Genomic DNA, 19,754 nt, shown 5'->3' on the forward strand with positions numbered 1-19,754 from the left:
GATGAGCCTTTGACAGGGGAGGAAGAGTTTAGAGTGAGCTTTTTCACCCGCTTGATCGACACAGTGATAACTGAGACAGAAGAGCGGTTTTCATATTTGAGTCAGTGCAATCGTCTTTTCCACGTCTTGGAGGACATTAAAAATCTTAACCTGATTGACAATCACAGAGAGGCCTGTGAAGAGCTCATGGAGTTTGTGGGGGGGATTGATGGTGGAGAACAGGACAGTGAATTTGGATTTTTGTCACGTCTGCTCCCAGCTGACGTAAAAAAAAAAACCCTCTGAAGAGCTGGATGTTTTAGTTGAGAGAGACATGAAAACGGCATTTCCCAACACTACTGCCGCATGCCAGGTGTTTCTTATAACTCCATTCTCAGTCGCAAGTGCAGAGTGGTCTTTCAGCTAATTGAAATTGATCAAGACATATTTGAGATCAACGATGTCCCAAGAAAGACTGTCTGTGTTGGCTGTGTTGTCCATCGAGAACCGTGTGGCAAGACAGGTGGATTACAATGACACAATTGCAACATTTGCAGCAGTCAAGACACGACGCATAAAGTTTGAAGGTAAGATATTGAGGAGGACTTTACAATAGCCCGCTGTGGCATGGTTGCTTGTAATTGTGTCCTGTGGTTGATATTATTTTGAATTGGTTGTTTCTTCTGGTAGCCTGTGCTCACCCCACACACAGCTGTGTGTTGTATGCGTGCGTGCGTAAGCCTAGGCTTTATGGGTGTTGGTGGTTGTCACGGTCGTGTATGTCTGTGGGTTTTTTTTGGGGGGGGGGGGGGGGGTTCGGTGAGCGATGGTTACTCCCCGGCCCAGAATAGCACAGGACCGGCCCTGGTGGGGGGGGGATTCTGAGTCTCATGATTTGGGAGAGTGAGTTCCAGAGCCTGGGAGCTGCCCCGGAGAAGGCTTGGTCACCAAAGCCGCGGAGGTTGGACCTGGGGGTAGAGCAAAGGGAGGCTGAAGTGGATCTGAGGGACCGAGAGGGTTTGTAGGGGGAGAGGAGATCGGTGCGGTATGGGGGAGCCAGTTTGTGAAGGGCTTTATAAGTAAGAACCAGGATTTTGTAACTGATCCGGTGGGAGATGGGTAGCCAGTGGAGGTCTTTTAGGATTGGGGTGATGTGGTGCCAGGATTTGGTGAAAGTTAAAGGTCAGGTGGATGTGTTCTGGACCTATTGGAGTCTCTTGATAGAGCTAGCAGTGATGCCATAGAGGAGTGAGTTGCAGTAATCAAGGCAGGAGGAGATGAAGGCATGGATCAGTATCTCAGCAGCAGGGCATGTGAGAGAGGATCTTATTTTTGCAATGTTGCGAAGGCGGTAGAAGGAGGATTTGACCATTTGGCAGATATGTGGCTCAAGGGAGGGGGTGGGATCAAGGATCACACCAAGGTTGCGTGCCTGGGAGGAAGGGGAGACAGTAGTGCCATCGATAGTGAGTGCAAGGTTGTTAATTTGGCTGAGAGTGGACTTGGAGCCAATGAAGATGAGTTCAGTTTTGTCACTGTTGAGTTTGAGAAGGTTTTGCTGCATCCAGACTTTAATTGCAGACAGACAGGAGTCGATGTGAAAGAGGGGTGGATTGTGAGAGGATTTGGTGCTGAGGTATATCTGGGTGTCATCAGCATAACAGTGGAAGTCCAAGTTGAAATGGTGGAGAATCTGACTAAGAGGGAGGATGTAGACGATGAGAAGGAGTGGGCCGAGTACAGAACCTTGGGGAACACCTTGTGTGACTGTGGATGGAACAAAGGAGTGGTTGTGAAGTGAGATTAAGTGTGACCTGTTGGAGAGTGGTTGTGAAGTGAGATGAAGTGTGACCTATTGGAGAGGTAGGACTGGAGCTAGCTGAGTACGGTGCCTTCACTACCGACATCTTTCAATCTGGTGAGCAGGATGTTGTGGCTCACAGTGTCGAAGGCTGCATTCAGGTCGAGGAGGATGAGGATGTTAAGGGCTCCAGTATCAGCAGAGGTGAGGAGGTCATTAAGTACTTTAAGGAGTGCAGTTTCAGTGCTGTGGAGTGAGTGAAAACCAGACTGGAGGGGTTCAAGTAGGTTGTTGGAGTGTAGGTAGGTTTGGAGTTGTGTGGCGACAATGCGTTCCGGGGTTTTAGAGAGGAAGGGGAGATTGGAGATCGGCCGGTAGTGATTGAGGCAGGATGGGTCAAGACTGGGTGGATGGATCAAGACAAGAGCAACAACTGCTCAGATGCAGTTGTTGCTGCTAGACGTTTCAACTTTACAATAACAGCACTTACGGTTGACCGGGGCAGCTCCAGCGGGGCAAAACAATTGACGAACTGACTTGTTGGAAAGGTGGAATCCTATGAAAGTGCCACGTTCAATGTCACCGAGCTCTTCAGTACAAGTCATTCTACTGTCAATGTTTGTTTAGGGATATTTCATGGCTGCATGCTTGAGTCATGGCTGCATGCTTGATTTCATGATTTTTTTTTTTTTATTTAGCAGTGGGTTTGGCTGAAATAGCCGCACCCATTAATTAGAGGAGGTGTCCACATACTTTTGGCCATGTAGTCTATCTTCTGATAAGGACCAAGGACATCTTGACACTCCAATAGAATGACCTTGTTGACTAACTTTATCGGGAAACTTTACAGGAGAGGTCAAACTTAACACTCTAGAGGCTTTTTGACCTGCGTGTGAATGTTTGCTGTTTAACCAACCTCATGCCATTTTATTTTTTAATCTATAATTGGCTCAGACATCAGGTTTAAGAATATATGATGTAGCCTGATTTAAACGATTTATTTTACTATAACTGATTTACTTAAAGAGATTCATGACTATAGAGCATTTGTTGTCTGTCATTGAAAACATGCACTTTGTATCTCAAAAGAAATTACAGTAAAACATACCACTGGAATCTGATTAAAATAGAAAATAATTTCAATAACTTCGTGTTAAAAGAATCATGATAGTTTGCACGATCCACTCCAAATTGTGAAACATAAATTTTGTCTGATATATCTATTTTTGCAAGGCCCAAGATTTGCATAACCAAAATAATGGTAACCACTTCACACAAGATAAACACATCACTCCAACACACGAGGTTTGAAGAGGTGAAGCTAAAGTCCATTTGTAATCTTCTTCCTTCTTCCAATTCTAAAAGTACATGTGAACATGCAAATCAGTTGTCATTGACAGCCTCATGCAAAAAAGTCTAATTTGGGGCATCCGGGTAGTGTAGCTGTCTATTTCATTGCCTACCAACACGGGGATCGCCGGTTCGAATCCCCGTGTTACCTTCGGCTTGGTCGGGCGTCCCTACAGACACAAGTGGCTGTGTCTATGGGTGAAAAGAAGTGGCTGGCGACTCCACATGTATAGGAGGAGACATGTGGTAGTCTGCAGCCCTCCTCAGATCAGCAGAGGGGGTGGAGGGTGGGGATAGCTCAGAAGAGTGGGGTAATTGGCTGGACATAATCAGGGAGAAAAAGGGGGGAAAAAAATCCAAAAGTCTAATTTTCCACCAATGCAGATTGGGATTTGCAGTAAGAGAAAAACAGTATGGCTGAGTCAAACATTATAAGAAGTCCTACTGACCAGTCAACTGAAAATTTGCATTTTCAAGACACACAGACAGGCATTGCAGTGTCTGCTCACCACTCATCAGTAGCTTGTCCTCAAATGAAGCTCTGTAAGCTCCAGCGGGTGTGGCCAAGGCCTTCTTGATCTGACCCCTGATCCCTGAGACTGTTCTGATAGATGCCCCTTCAAATTTAGCCACCTCCAACACCGAGTTGAACATCCCCTGTGAACACAAATAAGAAAAGATATTGGTGAAGAGAATGTCATGTGTTGAAATACATACAAGTACATGGGCAGTACAAACACACACACTACAAACATAAACACTAAGCAATTTGCTTTGTTTTTGCCCCCACTTTTCATGACTTGAAATAAATTATCCCACATTTTTTCTATGAGACCTACAAGCTTAATTCTCAGAATCTGCACACAAATGTGTAATCATTTTATCTTGTTTCATCAATATTTCATCTGTTGCCAACATAATCCATCTGACAGGTGAGACATCAACATGCTTATCAAACAGCACAATCATCACAAAGGTGTTCGTTATGGGGGGGAGAATAAAATGATACTAAAATGTGCATTTTTTTTCTGCACAACATCATGCCAGAGATGCCACAAATGTTGAGAGATCATGTAACCAAGACGGCACTCCTCGGGGTCACCAACGACCTTCTGCTGGCAACTGACAATGGTTCACCCCTCAATCCTGAACCTCAGCTCAGCATCTGACACCATAGACCAGGGGTGCCCAACTCCAGGCCTCGAGGGCCGCAGTGTCTGCAGGTATTTGTTCCAACCGTGCACTACACCACCTGATTTAACTAATTAGTTCACCTCTTGGACCAAGGAGGGAAAGGAATTAGTTAAATCAGGTGGTGTAGTTCATGGTTGCAACAAATACCTGCAGACACTGCAGCCCTCGAGGCCTGGAGTTGGGCACCCGTCCATAGACCATTCAAACCTTCTTGAATGCCTCCTGGACCACATCTGGCTCACCTAACTAGTCCTCAGCTGGTTCAGTTCATACCTTCCCAACTGGACTGATGTCATCTCCCTAGGGGAAGAGGCAGATTTTGGTATGGACGGCATGGGCAGCCGCAGTGGGTGGCATGGGGCGACAGCACAAAACAATTCGGAATGGTGACATTTCGGTTTCGTGACTACTGCCGACGCATCCATATAGGAAAACTAGGCAGTTGGCAAGGGCGGCGAAATGTGGGTCAACTATTCATGAGTAAATTCATGGAGTAACCAAGAGCAGTAACTGCAGGCTCACTAGGCTACACGTTCTCTAAGCACTATGAATTGCTGAGGAATGTGTCAATAATGCTCCACCTGCAGCCGCCTCCCTCCCCCGCCTCCAGCTCTTACCAGCTGGTGACAATAATAATAATAATCATTACATTTATATAGTGCTTTTCTAGACACCCAAAGTGCTTCATAGCTCCACCAATGTGTAGCACCACCTGGGTGATGCACAGCAGCCATTTTGCACCAGAATGCTCACCACACATCAGCTTGAGGTGGAGAGGGAGGAACCATTCAGCCAATTACATGGGGGGATGATTAGGTGGCCAGATGGAGAGAGCCAGGTTGGAAATGTTGCCAGGACAGGCTCCAGGTGGCGGTACGCCCTGCTGTTCGTCTCCAAAGGTCAGGAAAGAGGCTTGACTGTACCCGGCTAGAAAAGGCTGAGGTCCAGAACAATCTCCGCCTCTCTCTGGCTGAAAATCTGGAAGACATTGAGCTTCTCTTGAGCACAGATGATTCCATTGATAGGAAATGGTGTTCCGTGAGCTCCAGACTCTACAAGGCAGCATCCCAATCCATCGGTTACAAGAGCAGAAAGCACCAGGACTGGTTAATGACAACACAGGCACAATAACTTCCATACTCAAAGGCATGCATAAAGCACACAGTGCTGTCCTCAACAATCCCACATCAGCTACACTCCGGCAACAATGGCCCGCATCCAGGAGAGAGGTGCAGTCAAAATTGCGTGCCCTGCAGAATGAGTGGTGGATATCGAAGGCAAATGAAATACAAACCCATGCAGATAGAAATTATATGCATAACTTTTATGATGCAGTGAAAACCATCTACGGCCCAAGAAACTGCTCTGTCTCCCCCCTGAATTCTGATGATGGTACCACCCTCATAAAGGATCAGAAACTCATCACAAAAAGATGGGCAGAACATTTTGAGACTCTTTTGAACCAGCCCTCCCCAACAAATCCCTCAATCTTGGATGAACTACCTGTCCGCCCCACCACCCAAGACCTTGACCTTCCACCAACCTTTGAAGAGGTTCATTGTGCAGTTAGGTCGCTGAAAAATAACAACACCCCTAGCTCTGACAGTATCCCTGCAGAGATTTTTAAACAGGGAGGCTACCTCTGCACCCGTGCACTTTTCCTGTTCATCTCATACGTATGGAAGAATGAAACTGTCCCTCAGCAGTGGACATCATCTCCATATATAAAGGCAAAGGAGACAAGTCCCTCTGTGGCAACAGCCGTGGCATTTCACTACTGGCTGTTGCTGGAAAAGTCCTGGCCAAACTCATGCTACACAGGCTGGTAAAAAACATCTCAGAGGAGCTGTTGCCTGAGTCCCAGTGTGGGTTCAGGAGGGATAGGAGTACTGTGGACATGGTGTTCACAGCACAGCAACTCCAGGAGAAGTGTAGGGAGCAACATCAGAACCTCTTCATAGCCTTCATTGACCTGTCAAAGGCTTTCGACAGTCAACAGGGACGTCCTATGGAACATCCTCCTGAAGTTTGGCAGTCCACGAAAGTTTGTCAACATCCTTCAAAGATTTCATGTGGGGATGATGGCACATGTGACCATTGGAGGCCAGGAATCCGAGCCCTTCAGGTTGTGCACCGGGGTACGTCAGGGGTGCATCCTTGCTCCAGTTCTCTTTAACATACTATAGCACTACAAGCTACCCTTGCAGCTGCTGCAAGGGCGTATGGTAGGCTGGGGCTCTCTATAAATGTGGCAAAGACTGAAGTAGTATGCCAGTCGGCATCTACTCCTCCATCTCATTCACCAACCTTCACCATCTCCGACAAACCACTTGCAACAGTGGAATCCTTCAAATACCTGGGCAGCTTCCTCTCTGACGACTGTAGCATCGACAGGGAGATACAAAACCGGATTAAACAAGCGCCATCCTCTTTTGGCAGACTTAGGAGAAGGGTCTTTCAAAACAAAGACCTCAACCTCCACACCAAAATATCTGTCTACTTGGCAGTTGTCATCACGACTCTCCTCTACAGCTGTGAGGCGTGGACCCTGTACAGCCCCACCTCAGGATGCTTGAGGCCTTCCACATCAGATGCCTACAATGCATCTGAGGATAACCTGGCGTGACCGAGTACCCCATACTGAAATACTCTGCAAGACCAACTGCATCAGCATGGAGGCTATCGTCACCCAGCACCAACTTCGATGGCTCAGTCACGTCATCAGGGTGCCAAAGGAGTGCTTACCGCGTAAAGTGCTGTATGGCCAGCTACATCTTGGCTGCCCCTTGGCAGGGGGCCAGAAAAACGGTACAAAGACCAACTGAAGACCATCATAAAAAAGTGTGGCCTGAACCCGAGCCAGCTGGAAGACACTGCCGCCCAATGCTCCATCTAGCGGCAGCTCTGTCAAACAAGGGGTGCAAAAGCTTGAGAAGGACCGCGGTGAACGACAGACCAGGAGACGTCTGAAGAGACATGAAGCCAGTACCACACCCACACCCCCACCACCTACACCCCCAGTCAGTACACCTACACCCCCAGTCAGTATTTCACCTGTTCTGTCTGTGGCAGACAGTGTGGATCGCAGATTGGGCTTTACAGCCATAAGAAGACTCACAAGTGACAGAGGCAGGATTGTCATCATCGGACACGACGGACAACCTAAAGGAAGGAGGAAAGTGTGTGTGGGCCCTGTGATGGCCTGGCGGCCTGTCCAGGGTGTCTCCTCGCCTGCCGCCCAATGACTGCTGGGATAGGCTCCAGCAACCCCACAACCCTGAGAGCAGGATGAGCAGTTCAGATAATGGATGGATGGATGGATGGATGGATAGATGGACGGATGGATGGATGGATAATTTCGTTATCTTGTTTCAGTGTTAAATCCTCTCACTCCAATGTATGACTAATGTTTTTTTTTCTTGTCTCTTCTCTCGTGTGTGTGAATGGTGTGATGTGAGTCTCCGATGCGTACATGTGTAGTCTGTCCTCCTGTCAGGTCTACATGGTGATGGTGGTCACGTGGCTCAGATCCTGGGCTGCTCCGGTGGCGTCTGGACACCGCTTGGCATCCTCATCATATTCTTCATATATTTTACGGTTGTTGTATTATGTAAGTTATGTAAACACAACATCATGGCACGTTGTCCGTCTTGGGAGAGAGATCCTCCTCTGGTGCTCTCCCTGAGCTTTCTTCCTAGTTTTCCTCCGTTAAAGGCTTTTAGGGAGTTGTTCCTTATCCGATGTGAGGGTCTGAGAGGGTCTGAGGGCAGGATGTTGTGTTGCTGTAAAGCCTTCTGAGGAGAATTTGTAATTTATGATATTGGGCTATACAAATAAAAATGGACTTGACTCTTTGCATTATGTGTATGGATCACTGGCCTGTGTGTGTTGCTGGTACGGTACGTAGTATGGTATGCAGTACAGTACGTAGTATGGCACATAGTATGGTATGTAGTATGGTACGCAGTACGTTAGGTAGTACGGTATGTAGTATGGTACGTACTACTGAATGTAATACTGTATGCAGTATGGTACGTAGTATGGTACATAGTATAGTATGTAGTAGGGTACGTAGTATGGTACATAATATGGTATGTAGTATGGTATGTAGTACGTTAGGTAGTATGGTACATAGTACGGTATGTAGTTAGGTACGTAGTATGGTATGTAGTATGGCACGTAGTATAGTATGTAGTACAGTATGTAGTATGGTACGTAGCATGGTATGTAGTACGGCATGTAGTACGGTATGTAGTATGGTACGAAGTACGTTATGTAATACAGTACATAGTATGGTATGTAGTACGGTACGTAGTATGGTAAGTAGTATGGTATGTAATATGGCATGTAGTACAGTACGTAATATGGTATGTAGTATGGCATGTAGTACGGTATGTAGTATGGTACGTAGTATGGTATGTAGTACAGTACGTAATATGGTATGTAGTATGGCATGTAATACGGTATGTAGTATGGTACGTAGTTTGGTACGTAGTACGGTACGTAATATGGTACGTAGTATGGTATTGTAGCGAAGAGGCTACCCCGTCAGAATTGTGCCCTCCTGTTTTACCCATCAAGCACTGCGTTCAGATTGTCAGTTGCTATTAAATGTTTTGTAAGTGTTTTATGTGGTTTTATGTGTTTATGTAATTACTATTTGGTGTGGTGTAATTATAGTTGTCATTCTGTTGTGTTGTGTAACCTTGGTACGGAAACCCGGATCAACTTTTTTGTTTGAGTAGATGACCCCCATGTATTGTGTCGCATTTCTCTTAAGTTCGTGAGTTCAATGAAGGAGACTGAAAAGTTACCTGTGACGTTACCTCTACGTTCGCCACACTGGTATCAGAAGTGGGATCGCAGATAATACCCACAACCTGAAGATGGCAACGTCAAGAAGCACATTCGACGTGGTGCTCCGCGAGATTGAGGACTTCATTCGGCATCTTGAAACAGAGCTTTCTCGGGGGAAGAGCATCGACGTTCGGAGGAGGATGTCCCGCGGAGTGAGGGCTGACGGAGCCAGCGCTACCACCGCCGACTCATCGCCGGCTGCCATTCCACCGCCATTCCGTCACCGGGCACCGTCACCACTTCGCTGACCGACGTCACGACAACCACAGCACTCCCTGCTAATGTGATGCTGCCACCACCAGTGATCTTCAAGCTCCCACTGTATGCTGGCATCACGGTCTTGGAGCCATACCTAGCTCAAGTAAAACTGGCAGCAAGGCACAACCAGTGGAGCACTCAAGACACTGCTGTTCATGTTGCTCTGGCGCTCGAAGGGAATGCGTTGCAGGTATTGCTCGACCTTACGCCATCAGAACAGCAGGATTACGGGACACTGGCCGCTGCCTTAGAACGACGGGTCTCTACTGACAGCATGCGAGACCGACTGGCCTACCGGCGCCGCCAAGAGGGCGAGAGCCTGGGAACCAATGTAGCTGACGTGCGCTTCTTTGCACATCGTGGCTACCCCACCTATGATCCAGCAGCTCGTGACGAGTTAGCCCCGAGTGCCTTCATCCAGGGGCTCACCCCTGAGAGATTGAAGGAGCACCTCCGCATCACGGCACCTACGACCTTCAAGACTGCGTTGAAAGAGGCAGAGAGGGTGGAGGCTGTGATGGCCCCACACAACCAACCAAGACCCCGAGTGCGTCAGGCTGAGGTCCACGCAGATGAGGGAGACATCGAAAGAGGGGTCGTCGGCCAGGCTCGTGCGTCACCACGCCGAAAGCAACCAGGCCGATGCCAACCGACCATATCCCCCATTGAGAACTCTTCCCAGATCGGCAGAGTGGGCCACGCACACGGTCTCTATCTTTGTTGCTCCATTGGTGGACACCGCTGCTGGGCCCTTGTGGACACAGGATCCACCATTTCCATTGTGCATCCAGGGGTGCTGCCAGAGACAGAGTGGAGGCCCACCACCTGTAAAATCAGAACTGTGACCGGGGAACTAACTGGCATGCTGGGGAAGAGAGCACTGCAGGTGCAGGCAGGGAAAGCATATATTCCATGTATATATGGACTCCCTAAGATCCATAAAGATGGAGCCCCCATCAAGCCCATCGTCAGCAGCATAAACTCGGTCATGTACAACATTGCAAAACATATAACCAACATCTTGACCCCTTCAGTGGGCGAAATACCTCACCATATCACCATCCATATAAGATACCTTCACTGCCTAACATCATCAATCCAACTAGCCATGCTCCTGTCACTGTCAGCAGCAGACACTGACTCACTACAACTTGCCATCGCAGTAATGGCGGTGATGCAAGATGGCGAAACACACAAATTGGTAGCCAGATGTCTCTATAAAAGAAGAAAGACCACAGGAGACAGCATGCACCTGGGTAACTATGCATTGTGTGTGCCATGCTCAAGCATCAATAAAGTGTGATAAACTGTGAAGAACTTCGTCTCTGAATCCTCTGTGTTCAGGCGAATGACAAGTCAAGACAATTAGAATTGCCACCACAGTGTGCAACTCTAAATATGACTGGTGATTCTTGGATGACTGATTCCAGATGTTACAGATAATTTAACAGATGTTATCTCTGTAAGCCATTTTCAGTCTGCTTTGCATCCCCGTTTTGCTGATCCTACTTGTAGCTGGTTAACTAATGTTTTTTGATCATAGGGAGAAGGTACACTACAGTTATTCTTGCTGGTTATTGGTACAATATTGTCTTTCTTTTTGATTGCTAAGTGTGATTTCAGCTGTGTCCAAGCTATGCTCCACAGACTGGTTGCTACTTCATTAACTATTCTGATGTGTAGGTTTCTTTGCTTAATACGTTACTGGATGCTCATAGTAAGTGTGAGGACCGTGATGATGAGGACTGTCTTCAACGACTGGAAAAACTCTACTTGGATGAGGACTTCGCAGATATGTAAGCAGAGTTCATGTGCTGGTGATCTCTGACAACTTATCGTTGTCACGGGATCTGCCTTTTGTGAGCCATAATAATCCTCACATCAGATGAAGATGTGAGAAGAGTACTACTATCTATCCATCCATCCATCCATCCACTATCTAAACTGCTTATCCCAATCGGGGTCGTGGGATGCTGGAGCCTATCCCAGCAGTCATTGGGCAGCAGGCGGGGAGACACCCTGGACAGGCCACCAGGCCATCACAGGGCCGACACATGATCCTTCCCATGTGCCAATTCCACATAACAAGGAAACAAACACTTAGGCAGGCAAAGACATCTGTCGTCAGACTGCCATACGTTATTTCCATATGTACATCCAGTCCTTTTCCAGGCTGATCTCTCTGTCTTGCCAGCATGGGTTTGTGCCGTTGCTAGATCTGTTACAGTACTAGTACGATGATATTGTATTTATATTAGCATATGTACTTGTTTTCATATTCTTTATAATTTAGGGTTATATTCTGAGCTATGATTGTATAAACTTCATTTATTGCTTCATCATTTAATTGTTTAAGATTACTTAGGATTATGTTCTGTTTAGATGAGGTTTGGGCATTCACACAGGATTTTTCCCAAATATCAAATCAGGGTTTTTCCATATGTTCCTTAATAGTGTAGGTTTCCCCGGGGTCTTTTACTTGTCACTTCTCAGGCATGGCTGAGATGTTTGACCCTTGAGGGCATTAGATAAGTGTGACTTCTGATGACTGCTGAGTTTATATGAAGTATGTTGATGTTAATCTAATCCATTTCCATTGACTTACAACTGACAGACAGGGCTAACAGTTACCTGTGTGAGGTAATATGTCCCCCAGAATGTGTTTGTTGATTCATAGTTATAATTCATATCCTCATTTGGTGTTTTATTTGAAGCACTGAAATAGCATGGAACATGATAAAAAGCAGGTAATGAAACATTTGGAGTTATTTATTCATTGTGTATTTGTTTATTTATGCCTGTGTTACTCTATGTTCAATATACCTTAAAGAAGATGGTGTTATGTGGTAATAGGAGCTGTCATGAGAAAAGTCATATAGGGAAGTCATATAGATAAGTCATACAGATAAGTCATATAGGGAAGTCATATACAGAAGTCATATAGGGAAGAGATATAGAGAAGTCATATAGGGAAGTCATGTAGAGAAGTCATATAGATAAGTCCTCTAGAGAAGTCATATAGGGAAGTCATATAGATAAGTCATATAGGGACGTCATATAGAGAAGTCCTATAGGGAAGTCATATAGATAAGTCATATAGATAAGTCATATAGGGGCGTCATATAGGGAAGTCATATAGATAAGTCATATAGGGAAGTCATGTAGAGAAGTCATCTAGAGAAGTCATATAGGGACGTCATATAGAGAAGTCCTATAGGGAAGTCATATAGATAAGTCATATAGGGACATCATATAGAGAAGTTCTATAGGGAAGTCATATAGATAAGCCATATAGGGAAGTCATGTAGAGAAGCCATATAGAGAAGTAATATAGAGAAGTCATATAGAGAAGTCATAGATAAGTCATATAGGGAGATTTTTTAGGGGCCCTATTTGTCTGTGTTTCTCAGTGTCTTTTAATCCTACATGCCCCCCTTAACCTGAGATGACCACATGTTCAATCTATGGTATAGACATGGAAACGTGTATTCATTGGTTAGCTGAAGATAACCAATGAGCAGACCTTTCTTGTATTGGAAGAATGTATATGAGGAAGGGATGGATGGATGGATTGCATCTCATTTGTGTGGTTGAGAATAAAGGGAGATAACCTATGAGGTGTTCCGCTTATATTCTCCATATTGTAAACAACACTAATTACCTTTTATCATCAACCATCAGTGTTTTGTGTAATTATTCCTGAGTCTTGAGTATTTGAAGGAAATTTCCACGGCACTAGAAACCTTGGAAAACCACTAGCCATGGTGGTTAGTGAGCAAAACAGTTAATGTCAGTCCCCGACTACCAGACCAGGACTGGTAGCAGAATGGGATTATGATCAGATCCAAGATCAGCATCATAAGCAGCCAGCCCTGTATCATATGTTTTCAGAAAAGATGCAGTGGTGAGGTTAAACATCAGATGCTAGCAGGCTGCAGTCTGCTTGCCAGCCTCCTGAGGTCTCCTTACATTAATGAAGCAGGTGTTCTTGTAGATTTTGTATGGGTAGCCGACCAGCTTGAGTTTCTTCACGATTCTGACCGACTTATCCATTTCCAGAACCACTCCTGTGGCAGCGATACGGAAACTAGACTGCAAACACACAAAAACATTCAGTAAACACCAACTTACTGCTCCAAAGCTATGAATGCAACCCAGAGGGCTGAGTAAAACTAAAAGTAAAACTACAGGTAAAACTAAAAGTCTCAGTAAACATGTCCGTGAGTTCACAGCCAGCATGCTCACAGCACTGAGGAAATATTTTGTTCAAAACATGTGATGTAAGTAGACCTGAAGACTTACTTTACTGGTTTCTGTTACTGACTGCACAGCTAAGAAGCCGCTGCCCTGTGGTGTGATGGGACCTGCAGACACAAAGGAGGAAACATATACAACTGTCAAACTGACTTGTCAATATCCATATTATATATAACATATCCAAATACTTTTCCAAATGATCTTGTGTATTTTGATTTACTTTCATTGTGCTGAGGAATTAATTCATGACTACCTCAGCCACTTAAAGAGAAAAATAAAACATAATTTATGTTAATTAATTAATGACACCAACATTCAGAAAAAGAGGACCACTACAGGTTTGGACTGAATCAAAATCTGAATATTGTTTGTTGTTCTTAAATATCATGCTAGTTCGAAATTGGACTAATATGAGTAATAAAATAATAATAAAACAATAATAATAATAATAATGTAATACAATAATGATAATAACAATATAATAATAATGATAACATAATGATATAATAATAATATAATCAGTGCAGGAACATGTAGCACCTGCAGTGTTTGGTTTTAGTGACATCCTACCGAAGATGGAAGCACCACAGTGCATATGCTGTGGTGTGTATTTAAGCAGGCGGTGGCGTCCGTTGTGGTCTTCAATATGATAGAGGGGGATTGTTTGGAAACGGCGCCAGCCCAAGGACAGGATGAGGGGGTCTCGAGTCTTCAAGATCCGATCATGCCAGCGATGTTTCTTCAACCGCATCTGGTTATTAGTATACATACTTAAGTACATGAATAAATAACTATGTATGCTTATATGTCTCACACACACACACACACACACACACACACACACACACACAGACCTATATACACGCATTTATACACATATATGTATAGAAAAACATTGTAAAAGGGAAATGGGAAAAGGGTAGCTTCCCTGTAGTCAGCAGGTGTGTTCATGTTTACATGCGATGAAGCATCTCACGTACTTGCAGGTATCCTACGTTGCCCTCACTTGAGCCGAGACCACCGAGGATTACAGGGAAGTGGGGGTCAAAGTTGGCGACGAACTCACAAGGCATAGAGGGCACCTCTACACGCACATACATGCCTGGCCGGAAACCTTCGTACTGCACTCTGGTGTCATCGTCCACATCCTCAAACTCTGCCCGGTTCAACTGACACATGAAGAAAGTGGAACATTAGCAGCTTTTCTATGGAAACCACCAAATATGTAACTAAACAGATAACCTTTATATCAGTCTGTGTTAAGATCAAGTTCTTAACAATAATTTGCAACCGTCTTATGATCAAATCCCAATTCAAACCCAAAGAGTTGCTTCACATGCATATGTAGGACATCTTAAATTAAAAAAAACATTTGAAATATAACATGATAAGTTCATCTTACATGAAAAGTAAACTTCTCATGACAAACAGATACAATTCCTAGTTTACTTCTTGTTCGGCATGCTTCATACAACATGTCTGTGGCACTTACACATGGAAATAAAATGTGCAAAATTAAGCCCAAACTCAAAAGAAATAACTCCTGAAACATGACAATCATGGAATCCCTTCAAACAAGCAGGCCCTCACTGGTCTTCCCAGGAACTAATCACATCACTGTAAATGACTTGAGACTGGAGCCTGCTCAGCACTATGGCACAACCAAGTGGCAGAACCATGAAGCAAAACCATGTGACACAACCATATGGCAGAACCATAAGGCAAAACCACATGGCAGAACCATGAGGCAAAACCATGTGGCACAACCACGTGGCACAACCATATGGCAAAACCATGTGGCAGATCCACATGGCACAATCACGTGGCACAACCATGAGGCACAACCATGTAGCACAACCATGTGGCAGAAGCAATTCATGAGACAAACCTCTGGTTTGGTACAGTGAGGTACATCTGTAGGTTAATAGCTTTGCTGAGCTCCACATACTGCTGCATTATACTGCCTCTCCTCTTTCCTCTTCCGGTATACCTCAGACTTCCAACACAACTTGGAGTCCAGTCACAGAGCTGCACAGAGCCGAATCAGCTGAGAGCGCCCTGCACAGAGCCGGAGCAGCTGAGACCAGCCCGCATGGAGCGGGAGTAGCTGAGACCAGCCTGCACACAGCTGGAGCAGACGAGACCAGCCTGCACGGAGCCGGAGCAACTGAGACCAGCCTGCATAGAGCTGGAGCAGCTGAGACCAGCCTGCACGGAGCCGGAGCAGCTGAGACCAGCCTGCATAGAGCTGGAGCAACTGAGACCAGCCTGCATGGAGCCGGAGCAGACAGCAGAGCAGATTACAATGAGACCGTAGCTGCTGTGTGACGTGCGAGTAAAAAACGAGTTTTAATGTCTAGACATGGGGGTCATCTTGTTAGTCCCTTCCTTTCATTATGATATCTAGGAAAATTATTATAGTGTATTGTTTCCAGATGATCAAATATTTCACACTTCCCAGGTTTTTTTTCTTTTCTTTTTTTTCAATAACATTGTCCAAGTGTGTGTGTGTGTCCTAGTCTCATTTTTGAAATCATAGATTTTTCTCTTCTACTCCTCCCTGTAGCTCTCATGAGACGAACTCCTCTTTCCATGTTGGTCTTTACTCCTCCCACTATTTTGAATCTCTTATTTCACATTTTATCAAACTCCTGATTTGTGTGTTGCTAAGGCTTACTGTCATGTCAATGTGTGTTTACTTCATTATGCAGCCAGTTTGTTCATTCTGAATAATGTTTGTATAATGTCAAATAAAGATCCTGCTTTCTCTTGGACCAGTTTATCTATCACACACTCCACAAAGCTGAAATGGAATTGGAGCACACCAGAACATGAGATGGCTGGTAGGTATCTGGTAACTGGAAGGCTGCCGCTTCCATCCCCGGCTCCTCTTGGGCAAAAACGCTGAGCAAGACACCTAAACCCTAACTGCTCCCGATGAGCTGGTTGTTGCCTGGCATGTTGGCATGTTGTGTGTAGGAGTGTGTGCTCATGTGGGTCATTTGTGTGTAGGAGTGTGTGCTCATGTGAGTCATGTGTGTATAGGAGTGTGTGCTCATGTGGGTCATGTGTATGTAGGAGTGTGTGCTCATGTGGGTCATGTGTGTGCAGGAGTGTGTGCTCATGTGGGTCATGTGTGTGTAGGAGTGTGTGTTCATGTGTGTGTAGGAGTGTGTGCTGATGTGGATCATGTGTGTGTAGGTGTGTGTGCTCATGTGGGTCATGGGTGTGTAGGAGTGTGTGTTCATGTGTGTGTAGGAGTGTGTGCTCATGTGGGTCGTGTGTGTAGGAGTGTGTGGTCATGTGTGTGTAGGAGTGTGTATTCATGTTGATCATGTGTGTGTAGGTGTGTGTGTGCTCATGTTGGTCATGTGTGTGTAGGAGTGTGTGCTCATGTGGGTCATGTGTGTGTAGGAGTATGTGCTCATGTGAATCATGTGTGTGTAGGAGAGTGTGCTCATGTGGGTCATGTGTGTGTAGGAGTGTGTGGCCATGTGTGTGTAGGAGTGTGTGCTCATGTGGATCATGTGTGTGTAGGTGTGTGCTCATGTGGGTCATGTGTGTGTAGGAATGTGTGCTCATGTGGGTCATGTAGTGTAGGAGTGTGTGCTCATGTGGGTCATGTGTGTGTAGGAGTGTGTGGCCATGTGTGTGTAGGAGTGTGTGCTCATGTGGATCATGTGTGTGTAGGTGTGTGGTCATGTGGGTCATGTGTGTGTAGGAGTGTGTGCTCATGTGGGTCATGTGTGTGTAGGAGTGTGTGCTCATGTGGGTCATGTGTGTGTAGGAGTATGTGCTCATGTGGGTCATGTGTGTGTAGGAGTATGTGCTCATGTGGGTCATGTGTGTGTAGGAGTATGTGCTCATGTGGGTCATGTGTGTGTAGGAGTATGTGCTCATGTGGGTCATGTGTGTGTAGGAGTGTGTGCTCATGTGGGTCATGTGTGTGTGTAGGAGTATGTGCTCATGTGGGTCATGTGTGTGTAGGAGTATGTGCTCATGTGGGTCATGTGTGTGTAGGAGTGTGTGCTCATGTGGGTCATGTGTGTGTAGGAGTATGTGCTCATGTGGGTCATGTGTGTGTAGGAGTATGTGCTCATGTGGGTCATGTGTGTGTGTAGGAGTGTGTGCTCATGTGGGTCATGTGTGTGTAGGAGTATGTGCTCATGTGGGTCATGTGTGTGTAGGAGTATGTGCTCATGTGGGTCATGTAAGGAATTAACTGTGAAGCACTTTGAGTGGCTGTTGCAGCTAGAAAAGCACTATATAAAATGCAGTCCATTGTAACAAGTATAATCCTCATCTCATCTCGTCACATCACATCACATCACATCTCGTCACATCACATCTCATCACATCACTTCACATCTCATCTCATCACATCTCGTCACATCACATCTCGTCACATCACATCTCATCACATCTCGTCACATCACATCTCGTCACATCACATCTCATCACATCACATCTCGTCACATCACATCACATCTCGTCACATCACATCTCATCACATCTCGTTACATTTCATTTCAACTCATCACATCTCGTCACATCACATCTCATCACATCACTTCACATCTCATCTCATGACATCTCAGCTCATCACATCTCGTCACATCACATCTCGTCACATCACATCTCAGCTCATCACATCTCGTCACATCACATCACATCTCGTCACATCACATCTCATCTCATGACATCTCAGCTCATCTCATCACATCTCGTCACATTTCATCTCATCACATCTCGTCACATCACATCACATCACATCTCGTCACATCACATCACATCTCATCTCATCACATCACTTCACATCTCATCTCATGACATCTCATCTCATCACATGACATCTCATCTCACCTCATCTCATCTCATCACATCACATCTTATTATATCACATGGAAACATGGCTGAATTGTATCATATGGTAGTATAGGCTGCTTAAAATGCATCTTACATGAATGATGTGATTGATCATGGATGGAAATGTGTATTGTATCAGTCTAAGAAAGTTACACACCCCTAACATGAAGTACATTTAAGTTTAAATATGAGAAATTCATGTTTTTTTTCTTTCTTTCCCATTTTGCACACGTATTTGTTTGTTTATACTCATTTGCATTTGTATCTTTTGCAAAACAAGCCATCCCCCTCATGGGTGTAATTTATCAAAGTGAAGTTTAAAGCAGCACCAGGTAACTTTGTGGATTCATGCAATGTCCTTCACATCATCTGTGACCAAGACAACAGACAGGCTGTTCAGTTTTAAAATGAAGACAACCTGAGCATCATGTAAGTGAGGATCATCAGAGATCAGGAAGATTAAAAAACTCAGCGGGAGTCCAGAGGTTAAAACAATCTATTCAAATGTTTCTTACAAGCCACCATCCCAGTGAATAGACTGTCTTACCTCAGCCTGCTTCTGCATCTCCTCTTTAAGGTCGTCAAAATAAGGCTTATCTCCTTCATCATACTCGACATTAAAAAGTTCCTTCAACTTTCGCTTCTTCTCCAGACGTTTGTTTTGCTGGACCTCATCATCCATTGTTATCACCCTCTCTTTGTCAGCATCTTCATCAGCATCTTCATCAGAGTTGTCCTGTTCCCATGATGCAGAAGTGCAGGAGAAAAGAAAATTCATGAATTAATTTTCCAATTGTTAGTCTAATATCCAGTTGACAATCTTTTCTTGACATCATCTTTCCTCAGCTAGCCCCATTCCACATCAGACATGTGATATGAGGTAACTTCATGTGAATTTGACAAAACTGGACATGACTGCTATCTCATGTATACAAACATACACAGGTTTTGCAGTTGAGTTAAAACCAATATGCAATGCGGTATGACTTGTGATTGGCTGACAAGCAGGGTTTCATTAGCTGGTAATTACTGTTTTCTTATCAGTTAAAACTCATCAACGTTTGACAAACAGGGTAGGGTTTGCAACACTACAGTTACCACTGTGGAGTCATTCCTTTTCCCAGGCACCACCATCACTCAGGACCCCAAGTGGGGGCTAAACATCAGCTCCCACATCAATAAAACACAGCAG

The 19,754-nt window shown here is 45.0% G+C and overlaps 1 protein-coding gene across 1 annotated transcript in view; it reads right to left on the minus strand.

Annotated features, from left to right (window-relative positions):
• bms1 (BMS1 ribosome biogenesis factor) overlaps positions 1-19,754 on the minus strand; it is a 76,381-nt gene that overhangs the window by 14,447 nt on the left and 42,180 nt on the right. Inside the window, exons 15-20 of the mRNA XM_056297244.1 lie at positions 19,110-19,298; positions 14,677-14,865; positions 14,267-14,447; positions 13,742-13,803; positions 13,409-13,531; positions 3,640-3,787 (exon numbers count right to left, since the gene is read on the minus strand). Of these exons, the coding sequence (XP_056153219.1) occupies positions 3,640-3,787; positions 13,409-13,531; positions 13,742-13,803; positions 14,267-14,447; positions 14,677-14,865; positions 19,110-19,298 (892 nt within the window). The remainder of the gene's footprint in view (positions 1-3,639; positions 3,788-13,408; positions 13,532-13,741; positions 13,804-14,266; positions 14,448-14,676; positions 14,866-19,109; positions 19,299-19,754) is intronic.

Source organism: Lampris incognitus, chromosome 17, assembly GCF_029633865.1.
Source record: "Lampris incognitus isolate fLamInc1 chromosome 17, fLamInc1.hap2, whole genome shotgun sequence".
In the NCBI taxonomy this organism is placed as follows: Eukaryota; Metazoa; Chordata; class Actinopteri; order Lampriformes; family Lampridae; genus Lampris; species Lampris incognitus.